General features: G+C 50.3%; 1 protein-coding gene across 1 annotated transcript; it reads right to left on the bottom strand.

Annotated features, from left to right (window-relative positions):
• Window positions 1-7,250: 7,250 nt before the first annotated feature.
• On the bottom strand, window positions 7,251-12,871 carry LOC106029623 (E3 ubiquitin-protein ligase TRIM39-like). The gene is made up of 6 exons (XM_048055391.2): window positions 12,130-12,871; window positions 11,045-11,140; window positions 10,098-10,328; window positions 9,387-9,409; window positions 8,620-8,735; window positions 7,251-7,963 (listed from the first exon to the last, which is right to left on the bottom strand). Exons 1-6 carry the CDS (start codon window positions 12,676-12,678, stop codon window positions 7,449-7,451), a joined length of 1,530 nt encoding a protein of 509 aa, XP_047911348.2. The 5' UTR covers window positions 12,679-12,871; the 3' UTR covers window positions 7,251-7,448.
• Window positions 12,872-13,381: the final 510 nt, after the last annotated feature.

Genomic DNA, 13,381 nt, shown 5'->3' with positions numbered 1-13,381 from the left:
GATGTTGAAGGCCAGCAGTCTGCCCCGGGGCTCTCACCTGCAGGAGTTCGTACGCTGGCTGCTGACACTTCTCTTCCAGCTCACGGATCTGCTCGCCCACGGAGGAGATCTCCTCCGAGAGCTTGGCCGTGTTCTCCTCCTGCCTCCTCACGATCTCCTGGTCCAGCTTTGCAAGCTGGCCCAAGAGGAGCTGCTCCTGTCGCTCCACGAACTGGTGCAGCTGCTTGATTTCGGCCACGACCTTCTGCCTCTCCGCTTCTACCCTTTCCTGCAAAAAATGCACGCAAGGGAGAGGCAGGGAGAAATAGCTTGGGGGAAATTGCAACAGAGCAGATCGAATGTGTTGACTTTAGGTGCAACACAGCCATTAATTCATAAATTCCAGTGAGCATTGCAGAGCAGAGGAATGGGTAATAGTTTAGACTTTTTTTTTCTTTTTTTTCTTTCATTGCCATTTCTAGGCCGAAGGTGCTGGCAGAGAGCATTTGCCATGGACTGTAATCTTTGTACCTAAAATGCTGCAGACCTCTGAACAGCAGGGAAAGATACACACCAACACCAGAAGCAGGTAAGTCAGGGAATATGTATTTTATTGTATATTATGCATCTACGTGTATATGTATACATATATGTATTATGTATATCAACTATGTATTTTCTTTTACTTTTATTTTATTTTACTTTATTTTACTTTACATGATTTTATTTTTATTTTCCTTTACTTGATTTTATTTTTATTTTCCTTTACTTGATTTTATTTTTATTTTCGTTTTTTATTTCTATTTTATTTTTTATTTTTATCTTATTTTCTTCTGTATTCCCCCTTTTTGGAAAAAGAAATATTACAAATATTCTTGCAAGCGTTTCCAATCTCTCCCAGGTCTTGCAGCGGTTGTCACAAGCACAGCCCACTGCGCGAAACAGACCTTCCCCTTAACTAATGGGAAATGTGCAGCACCTGCCCGAGTTCCCCCCGCGTGTGACGGCGCGCTTTGGGCGATTTGCTTGTATTTTCTTTCTTTGTCGGCATTTAGCACGGGCGCTTTGGTAAGTAAAAGAGGTGAGGCTGGTGCAAGGTGGGCGGTTGTGGTGCGTGGAGCGTTGAGCAAAAGCGAAGCGTGCGTGGGTTGTGAAGAGGCGCGCTGCAAAAGGCCGTGGAGGGGAAGGGAAGTTGTGGAAGCGTGTGTTTTTTGGGTGAGGGGCGAGTTTGGGAAAAGGGAGAGGAGGGTGTCCGGGGAGGAAAACGTTACCTCCCTGGCCGGGAATCGAACCCGCGCCGCCGGCTTTGTGCGTGCCGTTTCTTGACCACTCGGCTATCCAGGGAGCACGGGGGGAGGGGCTGTTTGCGGGCTCTTGGCCGTTGCCAGCCGCCTGCGGCATGGCCAGCAAGTGGCAGCAAGAGACAAGCCCGAGAGCACGCTGCAAAGGAGCCACTTGCTTCTTGCCACTTGGCCCCTTGCCATTCAGCGCCTCACGCAAAGAAACCTTTGCGCAGCACCAAAGCCACAGCTCTCCAATTGCTTTGCCTAGCCCAAACCGCTGCCGCCACGCAGTGCCAGGCAAGCTGCCAAGTGCTTGGCGAGCAGCCTCCAGCCCCTCTGGCTTCCTTCTTCCATGCCCAACTTGCCCTTAGGCACCAGCTCAGCCCGAGGCTCTTGCTCAAGGAGAGGCTGAAGCCAGCTCTGCTTGGGAAGGATTTCTTTCTCTTGGCTTTAGGCACGGACAGATGTGTTTGCATGCCACCTAGTCAGTCGAGGCTCCTGTGGACTTGGAGGACTCGTGCGGGGACTTGTTGAGCTCTTTGTAAATGAGATACCGTAGAAATTGCCACCGTTGTGCATCGATTAGGTTATCTCACCCGTTGATGAGATTATTGCCTTCTTGTCGGCAGAAAGGTAGGAAAACTCGAAGCAGTCAGCAAGTCCTAAAGGCTTTTGCATCTCGGTCCACGGCGTCTATGCTCAGTCACGACGCTCAGTGGGATGAAAAGTGCAGGTGAAGGCTCCAGCAAACAGCAGGGATGCGCGATCAGTTGGAGATTTGGCTCAGCTCTGTCGCTGTTCTCCAACAGAGAGGTTTAAAAATCACTCTAAACTGACGGGTCTAAAATAGTACTGCATTGCCTGCACGCTGTTTGCAGATGTGCTGCGGGGTTTGGCGAGGTCATGGCAGCACCATTGAACGAGCTGCTCGTTGTAGTTACCTGCCATCACCCTCCGTGTCCCTTCTCCTGGCGCACGGGTGTTACTATTGCTAATGCACACTACTGCTTTGGCATAGCCAGCTGTTTGAAAGCAGGAGTTAAGCAGAGCCTGCAGCTGGGCTCAGGTAGCCTGGTTTGATGACTACTTAAGGAGGAGATGAGCCACAGCTAGGCACTGCTTTTTGTTTCTCCACGCTGTATTGTTGGGATTTAGACCATCTTTCTGCATGTAGGCACGTCCAGTCAGATGGATGAGTGCCATAGCCATCATCGTTAAGTAGTGATTTAAATAAATTGGGCTTGGGTTAAAATGTTCAGACGGACAGCTGGGCCATTGAAGAAAAGAAACTTATTTCATTTTTTTTAAAAAGCTTTGAAGGATAATAGTTTAAAAGGAGCATTTAGGATGAATTTGCCCCCTGGGCTGGTGACAGCGGTGATGTTGAAGGCCAGCAGTCTGCCCCGGGGCTCTCACCTGCAGGAGTTCGTACGCTGGCTGCTGACACTTCTCTTCCAGCTCACGGATCTGCTCGCCCACGGAGGAGATCTCCTCCGAGAGCTTGGCCGTGTTCTCCTCCTGCCTCCTCACGATCTCCTGGTCCAGCTTTGCAAGCTGGCCCAAGAGGAGCTGCTCCTGTCGCTCCACGAACTGGTGCAGCTGCTTGATTTCGGCCACGACCTTCTGCCTCTCCGCTTCTACCCTTTCCTGCAAAAAATGCACGCAAGGGAGAGGCAGGGAGAAATAGCTTGGGGGAAATTGCAACAGAGCAGATCGAATGTGTTGACTTTAGGTGCAACACAGCCATTAATTCATAAATTCCAGTGAGCATTGCAGAGCAGAGGAATGGGTAATAGTTTAGACTTTTTTTTTCTTTTTTTTCTTTCATTGCCATTTCTAGGCCGAAGGTGCTGGCAGAGAGCATTTGCCATGGACTGTAATCTTTGTACCTAAAATGCTGCAGACCTCTGAACAGCAGGGAAAGATACACACCAACACCAGAAGCAGGTAAGTCAGGGAATATGTATTTTATTGTATATTATGCATCTACGTGTATATGTATACATATATGTATTATGTATATCAACTATGTATTTTCTTTTACTTTTATTTTATTTTACTTTATTTTACTTTACATGATTTTATTTTTATTTTCCTTTACTTGATTTTATTTTTATTTTCCTTTACTTGATTTTATTTTTATTTTCGTTTTTTATTTCTATTTTATTTTTTATTTTTATCTTATTTTCTTCTGTATTCCCCCTTTTTGGAAAAAGAAATATTACAAATATTCTTGCAAGCGTTTCCAATCTCTCCCAGGTCTTGCAGCGGTTGTCACAAGCACAGCCCACTGCGCGAAACAGACCTTCCCCTTAACTAATGGGAAATGTGCAGCACCTGCCCGAGTTCCCCCCGCGTGTGACGGCGCGCTTTGGGCGATTTGCTTGTATTTTCTTTCTTTGTCGGCATTTAGCATGGGCGCTTTGGTAAGTAAAAGAGGTGAGGCTGGTGCAAGGTGGGCGGTTGTGGTGCGTGGAGCGTTGAGCAAAAGCGAAGCGTGCGTGGGTTGTGAAGAGGCGCGCTGCAAAAGGCCGTGGAGGGGAAGGGAAGTTGTGGAAGCGTGTGTTTTTTGGGTGAGGGGCGAGTTTGGGAAAAGGGAGAGGAGGGTGTCCGGGGAGGAAAACGTTACCTCCCTGGACGGGTCTTGAACCCGCGCCGCCGGCTTTGTGCGTGCCGTTTCTTGACCACTCGGCTATCCAGGGAGCACGGGGGGAGGGGCTGTTTGCGGGCTCTTGGCCGTTGCCAGCCGCCAGCGGCATGGCCAGCAAGTGGCAGCAAGAGACAAGCCCGAGAGCACGCTGCAAAGGAGCCACTTGCTTCTTGCCACTTGGCCCCTTGCCATTCAGCGCCTCACGCAAAGAAACCTTTGCGCAGCACCAAAGCCACAGCTCTCCAATTGCTTTGCCTAGCCCAAACCGCTGCCGCCACGCAGTGCCAGGCAAGCTGCCAAGTGCTTGGCGAGCAGCCTCCAGCCCCTCTGGCTTCCTTCTTCCATGCCCAACTTGCCCTTAGGCACCAGCTCAGCCCGAGGCTCTTGCTCAAGGAGAGGCTGAAGCCAGCTCTGCTTGGGAAGGATTTCTTTCTCTTGGCTTTAGGCACGGACAGATGTGTTTGCATGCCACCTAGTCAGTCGAGGCTCCTGTGGACTTGGAGGACTCGTGCGGGGACTTGTTGAGCTCTTTGTAAATGAGATACCGTAGAAATTGCCACCGTTGTGCATCGATTAGGTTATCTCACCCGTTGATGAGATTATTGCCTTCTTGTCGGCAGAAAGGTAGGAAAACTCGAAGCAGTCAGCAAGTCCTAAAGGCTTTTGCATCTCGGTCCACGGCGTCTATGCTCAGTCACGACGCTCAGTGGGATGAAAAGTGCAGGTGAAGGCTCCAGCAAACAGCAGGGATGCGCGATCAGTTGGAGATTTGGCTCAGCTCTGTCGCTGTTCTCCAACAGAGAGGTTTAAAAATCACTCTAAACTGACGGGTCTAAAATAGTACTGCATTGCCTGCACGCTGTTTGCAGATGTGCTGCGGGGTTTGGCGAGGTCATGGCAGCACCATTGAACGAGCTGCTCGTTGTAGTTACCTGCCATCACCCTCCGTGTCCCTTCTCCTGGCGCACGGGTGTTACTATTGCTAATGCACACTACTGCTTTGGCATAGCCAGCTGTTTGAAAGCAGGAGTTAACCAGAGCCTGCAGCTGGGCTCAGGTAGCCTGGTTTGATGACTACTTAAGGAGGAGATGAGCCACAGCTAGGCACTGCTTTTTGTTTCTCCACGCTGTATTGTTGGGATTTAGACCATCTTTCTGCATGTAGGCACGTCCAGTCAGATGGATGAGTGCCATAGCCATCATCGTTAAGTAGTGATTTAAATAAATTGGGCTTGGGTTAAAATGTTCAGACGGACAGCTGGGCCATTGAAGAAAAGAAACTTATTTCATTTTTTTTAAAAAGCTTTGAAGGATAATAGTTTAAAAGGAGCATTTAGGATGAATTTGCCCCCTGGGCTGGTGACAGCGGTGATGTTGAAGGCCAGCAGTCTGCCCCGGGGCTCTCACCTGCAGGAGTTCGTACGCTGGCTGCTGACACTTCTCTTCCAGCTCACGGATCTGCTCGCCCACGGAGGAGATCTCCTCCGAGAGCTTGGCCGTGTTCTCCTCCTGCCTCCTCACGATCTCCTGGTCCAGCTTTGCAAGCTGGCCCAAGAGGAGCTGCTCCTGTCGCTCCACGAACTGGTGCAGCTGCTTGATTTCGGCCACGACCTTCTGCCTCTCCGCTTCTACCCTTTCCTGCAAAAAATGCACGCAAGGGAGAGGCAGGGAGAAATAGCTTGGGGGAAATTGCAACAGAGCAGATCGAATGTGTTGACTTTAGGTGCAACACAGCCATAAATTCATAAATTCCAGTGAGCATTGCAGAGCAGAGGAATGGGTAATAGTTTAGACTTTTTTTTTCTTTTTTTTCTTTCATTGCCATTTCTAGGCCGAAGGTGCTGGCAGAGAGCATTTGCCATGGACTGTAATCTTTGTACCTAAAATGCTGCAGACCTCTGAACAGCAGGGAAAGATACACACCAACACCAGAAGCAGGTAAGTCAGGGAATATGTATTTTATTGTATATTATGCATCTACGTGTATATGTATACATATATGTATTATGTATATCAACTATGTATTTTCTTTTACTTTTATTTTATTTTACTTTATTTTACTTTACATGATTTTATTTTTATTTTCCTTTACTTGATTTTATTTTTATTTTCCTTTACTTGATTTTATTTTTATTTTCGTTTTTTATTTCTATTTTATTTTTTATTTTTATCTTATTTTCTTCTGTATTCCCCCTTTTTGGAAAAAGAAATATTACAAATATTCTTGCAAGCGTTTCCAATCTCTCCCAGGTCTTGCAGCGGTTGTCACAAGCACAGCCCACTGCGCGAAACAGACCTTCCCCTTAACTAATGGGAAATGTGCAGCACCTGCCCGAGTTCCCCCCGCGTGTGACGGCGCGCTTTGGGCGATTTGCTTGTATTTTCTTTCTTTGTCGGCATTTAGCATGGGCGCTTTGGTAAGTAAAAGAGGTGAGGCTGGTGCAAGGTGGGCGGTTGTGGTGCGTGGAGCGTTGAGCAAAAGCGAAGCGTGCGTGGGTTGTGAAGAGGCGCGCTGCAAAAGGCCGTGGAGGGGAAGGGAAGTTGTGGAAGCGTGTGTTTTTTGGGTGAGGGGCGAGTTTGGGAAAAGGGAGAGGAGGGTGTCCGGGGAGGAAAACGTGACCTCCCTGGCCGGGTCGAACCCGCGCCGCCGGCTTTGTGCGTGCCGTTTCTTGACCACTCGGCTATCCAGGGAGCACGGGGGGAGGGGCTGTTTGCGGGCTCTTGGCCGTTGCCAGCCGCCTGCGGCATGGCCAGCAAGTGGCAGCAAGAGACAAGCCCGAGAGCACGCTGCAAAGGAGCCACTTGCTTCTTGCCACTTGGCCCCTTGCCATTCAGCGCCTCACGCAAAGAAACCTTTGCGCAGCACCAAAGCCACAGCTCTCCAATTGCTTTGCCTAGCCCAAACCGCTGCCGCCACGCAGTGCCAGGCAAGCTGCCAAGTGCTTGGCGAGCAGCCTCCAGCCCCTCTGGCTTCCTTCTTCCATGCCCAGCTTGCCCTTAGGCACCAGCTCAGCCCGAGGCTCTTGCTCAAGGAGAGGCTGAAGCCAGCTCTGCTTGGGAAGGATTTCTTTCTCTTGGCTTTAGGCACGGACAGATGTGTTTGCATGCCACCTAGTCAGTCGAGGCTCCTGTGGACTTGGAGGACTCGTGCGGGGACTTGTTGAGCTCTTTGTAAATGAGATACCGTAGAAATTGCCACCGTTGTGCATCGATTAGGTTATCTCACCCGTTGATGAGATTATTGCCTTCTTGTCGGCAGAAAGGTAGGAAAACTCGAAGCAGTCAGCAAGTCCTAAAGGCTTTTGCATCTCGGTCCACGGCGTCTATGCTCAGTCACGACGCTCAGTGGGATGAAAAGTGCAGGTGAAGGCTCCAGCAAACAGCAGGGATGCGCGATCAGTTGGAGATTTGGCTCAGCTCTGTCGCTGTTCTCCAACAGAGAGGTTTTCTTCATGCCTTCAAAAGCCATCTCTGGGGTGATGAGACCCCACCGTGTCCCCAGATTTGGGTGAGTGAGACTTGAGGCATGGGGAGGATCAGGGGGACAGGGTGAACTGGCACCCCCTGCCCAGGCAGAGCAGAGGGAGGATTTGCTCCCCTGCAAAGGATGTCGGCGGGTAGGTGAAGATGGGCGCCTGGTTGTGGGAGTCGAAAAATGCCACGCGCCCTGCCTCGTAGTCCAGGTAAATCCCAATCACCCTGGGGGCAGCAAGCAGCGAGATGGGGCTGGTAGGACAGGTGAGAGCCTGGTACTGGCTCCCACATTGCCCCACCGCCCAGATACCCACCTCGGGCTTGACGCTGATCCGTCCTTTCCTCCTCACCGACTCTTTGGCCACCCCAACGGCCCAGGCTTCCCCGTCACCCACCTCCACCTCCCAGTAGTACCTCCCTGTGCTGAAACCCTCGCAGCCCAGCACGCAGCGGGATGAATCGAAGCGTTTGGGGTTATCGGGCACGGGCTGGCGGGTGTCTTCCCATCTCACGCGTTTGCGATCCTCGGACAGGACCAGCCGGGGATGCGCCGTCTCCGGATCCAGCGTCAGGCTTACTGAGGACAAAGAGAAGATGAGCATCAGAGGCATGGTCCTAAATGACCTTAACGTCATGTTTTGTCTATGTAATGTCTATTTTCCCCAGCCTGGCTTGACTGGGACACTCCAGCTCCCAGTCCAGGGGCTCTCCTTGTTTGCTGGAGTGATGGAAGAATTGTTTTATGCCCATGAGCAAAGAAAAGGAAGAGAAATGTGACTGCACGAAGGGAAATTGATCTAGAAAAGCAAGGCTTTGAAGTGTGGATATTTTTTTTCTGGTAGTCTCCAGGCCATTGAAAAGAAGACAGGAATCCTCCATTGTCCCATGATCTTTGTTTTTTTAAGATCACCAATGTTCCCAGCAGCTTCACAGGGAAATGTTTGCAACGTTCACCTTGTTAGGAGAGCTGCTGCTGTGCAGGACTCCACGTGACATCCCACAGGCATCCCAACGCTGACCTGGCTCCCCAGGTCCTGCCAGGAGGCAAATTCGTCCTCCCTCATGCAATCAGCCAGAGTAATTGCACCTTGCTATGCTAATACACGGGGCATGTTGGAGGTATCTCTTTGTGACATTGCACCAGGACTTCTACTCTGCTGAGATCTTCCTGAAATCCACTGCAAACAGACCCAGGTGCAACCTCCAGCCCTCTCCTCCCCGGTTCCTCTCTACCTTGAAATTTCATCAGCATCTCCTTGAGGGCAACGTTCTTCTGGGGAAGACTGGTGGGTGTCTCAGCCAGCTCAGGCGATGCCTCCAGTGGCTTCTGGGCGCTCTCTCTCTCAAGCCTGGAAGGAAAGGAAAGCTGGCTCATAATACTGCCTTTGCTTCTTATTCTCATGATGAGAATTTCTGACTGATTTTCAAGTGGGATTTATTACAAAGAAATAATAGTGGGGCTGGAGCAAAGGACGGGTACTAGGGTAGTCATTAATGAACTCCCCAAGAAGCATCTGCTGACCCAGAGCACTATTTTGTCCCAAACACCAAGCAGTGAAGAGCTTCTCTCACGATCAGCAATGCTCTACATCAAGGGAAATACAAACAATAAAAGATGCCTTTCCTTGCCTGGTTTTACCTTTAAAATAACCCACCTTCCTGGTCCATGTCCAAAGAGCATTATTCACAAAGAGGTCAATTATAGGGGTGGAAGTTCATACTCAAGTTCCCCTTTCACCCAAATGCACTCCTGGGTGTTTAAACACCCGGATAGTTTTAGCTGCTGGGTTGTAATTTATGGTGGACGTCTGACAGCTTTTCCTGGTCTTCAGGATCCAACTGGGACCAGGGCACTTTTTGCAGTGTCCTAGCTTTATCCTATGTGTCTATGCAGTCTCTGGGAGGGTCATATGGGACTGGGATTTTGGAGTCCATCAGTGTCACCACCGTAGAAATAAACAACATTAACATCGTAATAACGTGTGGGAGAAGCCACAAACCTGCTCAGGATGTTCCTGCTGTCCTACAAGGAAAGGATTAGAGAAGGAGCATTAGGACAGAGCAACGTCAACCTGACAATAAACAACAAGAGGCTGCCTTGGGGTGACCTCAGGCAACCACTCTAAAATGACGGGTCTAAAATAGTACTGCATTGCCTGCACGCTGTTTGCAGATGTGCTGCGGGGTTTGGCGAGGTCATGGCAGCACCATTGAACGAGCTGCTCGTTGTAGTTACCTGCCATCACCCTCCGTGTCCCTTCTCCTGGCGCACGGGTGTTACTATTGCTAATGCACACTACTGCTTTGGCATAGCCAGCTGTTTGAAAGCAGGAGTTAACCAGAGCCTGCAGCTGGGCTCAGGTAGCCTGGTTTGATGACTACTTAAGGAGGAGATGAGCCACAGCTAGGCACTGCTTTTTGTTTCTCCACGCTGTATTGTTGGGATTTAGACCATCCTTCTGCATGTAGGCACGTCCAGTCAGATGGATGAGTGCCATAGCCATCATCGTTAAGTAGTGATTTAAATAAATTGGGCTTGGGTTAAAATGTTCAGACGGACAGCTGGGCCATTGAAGAAAAGAAACTTATTTCATTTTTTTTAAAAAGCTTTGAAGGATAATAGTTTAAAAGGAGCATTTAGGATGAATTTGCCCCCTGGGCTGGTGACAGCGGTGATGTTGAAGGCCAGCAGTCTGCCCCGGGGCTCTCACCTGCAGGAGTTCGTACGCTGGCTGCTGACACTTCTCTTCCAGCTCACGGATCTGCTCGCCCACGGAGGAGATCTCCTCCGAGAGCTTGGCCGTGTTCTCCTCCTGCCTCCTCACGATCTCCTGGTCCAGCTTTGCAAGCTGGCCCAAGAGGAGCTGCTCCTGTCGCTCCACGAACTGGTGCAGCTGCTTGATTTCGGCCACGACCTTCTGCCTCTCCGCTTCTACCCTTTCCTGCAAAAAATGCACGCAAGGGAGAGGCAGGGAGAAATAGCTTGGGGGAAATTGCAACAGAGCAGATCGAATGTGTTGACTTTAGGTGCAACACAGCCATAAATTCATAAATTCCAGTGAGCATTGCAGAGCAGAGGAATGGGTAATAGTTTAGACTTTTTTTTCTTTTTTTTTCTTTCATTGCCCTTTCTAGGCCGAAGGTGCTGGCAGAGAGCATTTGCCATGGACTGTAATCTTTGTACCTAAAATGCTGCAGACCTCTGAACAGCAGGGAAAGATACACACCAACACCAGAAGCAGGTAAGTCAGGGAAAGGGAAATCACAGAAAGAAAGAAACAGTTTGGTGATTCCCTTTTCCACATGTATTAATAAGGGGAACCTGGGAATGTGCCCCACCTGTGAGCAAACTGAGGAAGAAAAATCTCAGCAATAACTTGGCCAAATCCAACATATGCTCATGGACAGATAAGATGCTCAAGGAGCCAGGAGGCATGGGGGGGAATAGAAGTAGCTCTTAACTAATTATGGTAGCTGTCCCCACCACCCTGACCTTCCCGCAGTGGAGACATTCCCAATCTGCACATGCAAAGGACCACGGAGATGTGATCTTTGGCCGTGGCACATCTTCTGTCTCCACATCCATCGCCGTGGCCAGAAGGATGACCAAAAGGGAGAAAAGAGAGAAAGACACCACCGCCCAGGGATGGATCCTTACGAGGAAATTCAGGCTTCTCCCCTCCTCAGCCATTTTCAGCCCCAGCAGCTTTTCCCTCCTGTCCTTCAGGATCTGCACATGAGCCTGGAATTTCTCCTGAATAGAGAAGAAACATTTTGATGGTGCATTTTCTTTCTCCAGCTGGTCCATCCCTCCACTTTCATCCCACCTAGTTCAGTCTATCTCCTACAAATTCACTCTCCCCTGCTTAATAATATGGTAATCTGGCTCTGGTAATTAGTAAACCCTCACTTCTGGCAGAGAAAGGGAGGTGGGCAGACAGAATGGGCCGCTTTCTCCCAAAACCACGGTGAAATTGTATGCACATTGTATGCATAATTGTATGCATTGTATGCATAGGTTAGAAAAGGAAATGCTCAGGCAGAGGACAAGGAGCTTCATGTGACTGGGGAGACCCTGCTGGCATCTCCTCGGGTTCAGTGCTGACCCAAAACATAAGCTCAGGATGTTTGCTCACATCCCATACCGAGGAATATGTTTTCCTCCCCAACCTTGCAGCCTGGGCAATGCCCCATATCCAGTGTTCAGTCCAGCTTTGGGTGGCAAGACCATATCCTCCACTTCTCCTGGGTGGTGAGACCAGGGATGCATTCATTGCCTGTATGTGGTGAGAGCAAATTTTACGCCTCACCTGCAGACAAAAAAAGCATTTTTCACTGCAACCAGCACAAAACTTAACCCTGCCTTGCACCCTGAGACCAGATTCTTTTGGTAGAAATCAGCTTCTCCTGCACAGGGAGCATCTCCTGCACCCCAAATGGCCAAGGCAGCATAGCTGCCCCTGCTTTGAGCAGGAGCTGGGATTAAATATCTTCTGGGCTCCTTTCCAGCACGGTTTATACAATGCTATTATGATGATCTGGGAATGACAGCTTCAAGAAAACTGGGATGGCCAGAAGTAGAAGTGGGGGGAGCACGGAGCAAGCAGGGAGGAGGTCAGCTGTAATTCAACCCGTGGATCGAAAGGGGTGGAAACGCAAACATTTACAAGCATTTCTCAGGGCAGGTCCCTGACCTGGTCCCCTCCTGCTCCCCCGGTTTCCCCCCCTCTGGAGCCCTCTTACCTTGTGCTCCTCTGCAGCCTCCTCGATGGGGACCACAGGGTGGGCGCGATGCGCCTGGGACTCCCTGCAGACCAGGCAGATGGGGGTCTGGTCCTCCTCGCAGAAGAGTTTCAGAGCCTCCTGGTGCTTCTCGCACAGCCTCTCCCCCACTGCCCCTCCTTTGGCTGCCTGCAGGCTCAGCCTCTTGGCTATCTCGATGATTTTCGCCAGCTCCCGGTTGGGTCTCAGGTTTCTCTGCGGGGCCGTCTCTTTGCACCGCGGGCAGGTGAAATTCGCCTCCTCTTCCTCCCAGCAGCGGGTGATGCACGCCCGGCAGAAGTTGTGGCCGCAGTGGATGGAGACGGGGTCTTGGAAGAAGCCCAGGCAGATGGAGCAGGAGGCTTCATCCTGGAAGCTTTCTGCAGGGATGTCTTCAGCCATGGTCTTCTTGGTGGCGAAGATGACAGGGCAGCTTTCGTTTTCCGCCCCGACTGGTCTCGCCGTTGGCTGCTCCCCTTCCTGCAGGTGCCTGGGGCCCCGAGGGAGGTGAAAGGGAGCTGAGAGATTCATCACGGGGGGGTGATCAGGTTTTCTCCGTGTGAAAGGCTGCGCTGAGAGGCTGCAGAGATCCCCCTTCCCAGAGGGGGAGCAGAGAGGAAGGGAGAATCCCCCTTCCCCAAGGGGACCCCGTGGGTTTCAAAGAGACCAGATTGAAAATAAACATCCTTAATAACTTCCTGCCTCGGTACAGATCCACCTGCAGCTTCAATCTATGACACTCCCCCCCCAAAAAATACCCAGGGAAGCAGAGGGGTAACCCCTGCCCCAAGTCTCCCCACGGGGTCCCGCACCCAGAAACCAGCCTGGTTTCATTCCTCATTAATAAATGCACTCTTAAGGGATTAATTAATTGAAGGGCACAGGAATAGAGCTTGATAAGGCTCCCTTCTTCATGCTAAACCACCAAACACATCCTTCGCTCTTCGTTTTCAGCCCTTTCTTATTTTGCATGGCTAACTGCTGGCTTCACCACCATCTCATTTGTGCTCATGCGTGTGTACGTGCAGCAATAATACTTTTATTGCTGCTTTCGCTTCTCCTTTTAAACAGGATGCTGTTTCTTTCACGGCTCAGTGCTAAGCCCGGAGTCAAGTGGCAAGCAATTATCACTCACCCGTTTATTTTTATCTTCCCTTTTCCTCCAGGCTTGCCTGCGCTTGAAGAAAGGAGGGGATTTCCTTTCGCCATGTAAATGAAATAACTCCACGACAAG

Source organism: Anser cygnoides, chromosome 35 (genome assembly GCF_040182565.1).
Source record: "Anser cygnoides isolate HZ-2024a breed goose chromosome 35, Taihu_goose_T2T_genome, whole genome shotgun sequence".
Classification (NCBI taxonomy): Eukaryota; Metazoa; Chordata; class Aves; order Anseriformes; family Anatidae; genus Anser; species Anser cygnoides.
Note: the sequence above shows the minus strand (reverse complement) of the source record. Positions and strands in the feature narration are given on the sequence as shown.

Coding starts and splice junctions, on each gene's coding strand:
- LOC106029623 (XM_048055391.2), bottom strand. CDS start 12,678: ATGAATCTCTCAGCTCCCTTTCACCTCCCTCGGGGCCCCAGGCACCTG. Junction 9,410..10,097: donor CAGCGTACGAACTCCTGCAG/GTGAGAGCCCCG, acceptor CTTTCCTTGTAG/GACAGCAGGAACATCCTGAG. Junction 7,964..8,619: donor GATGCTGATGAAATTTCAAG/GTAGAGAGGAAC, acceptor CTTTGTCCTCAG/TAAGCCTGACGCTGGATCCG.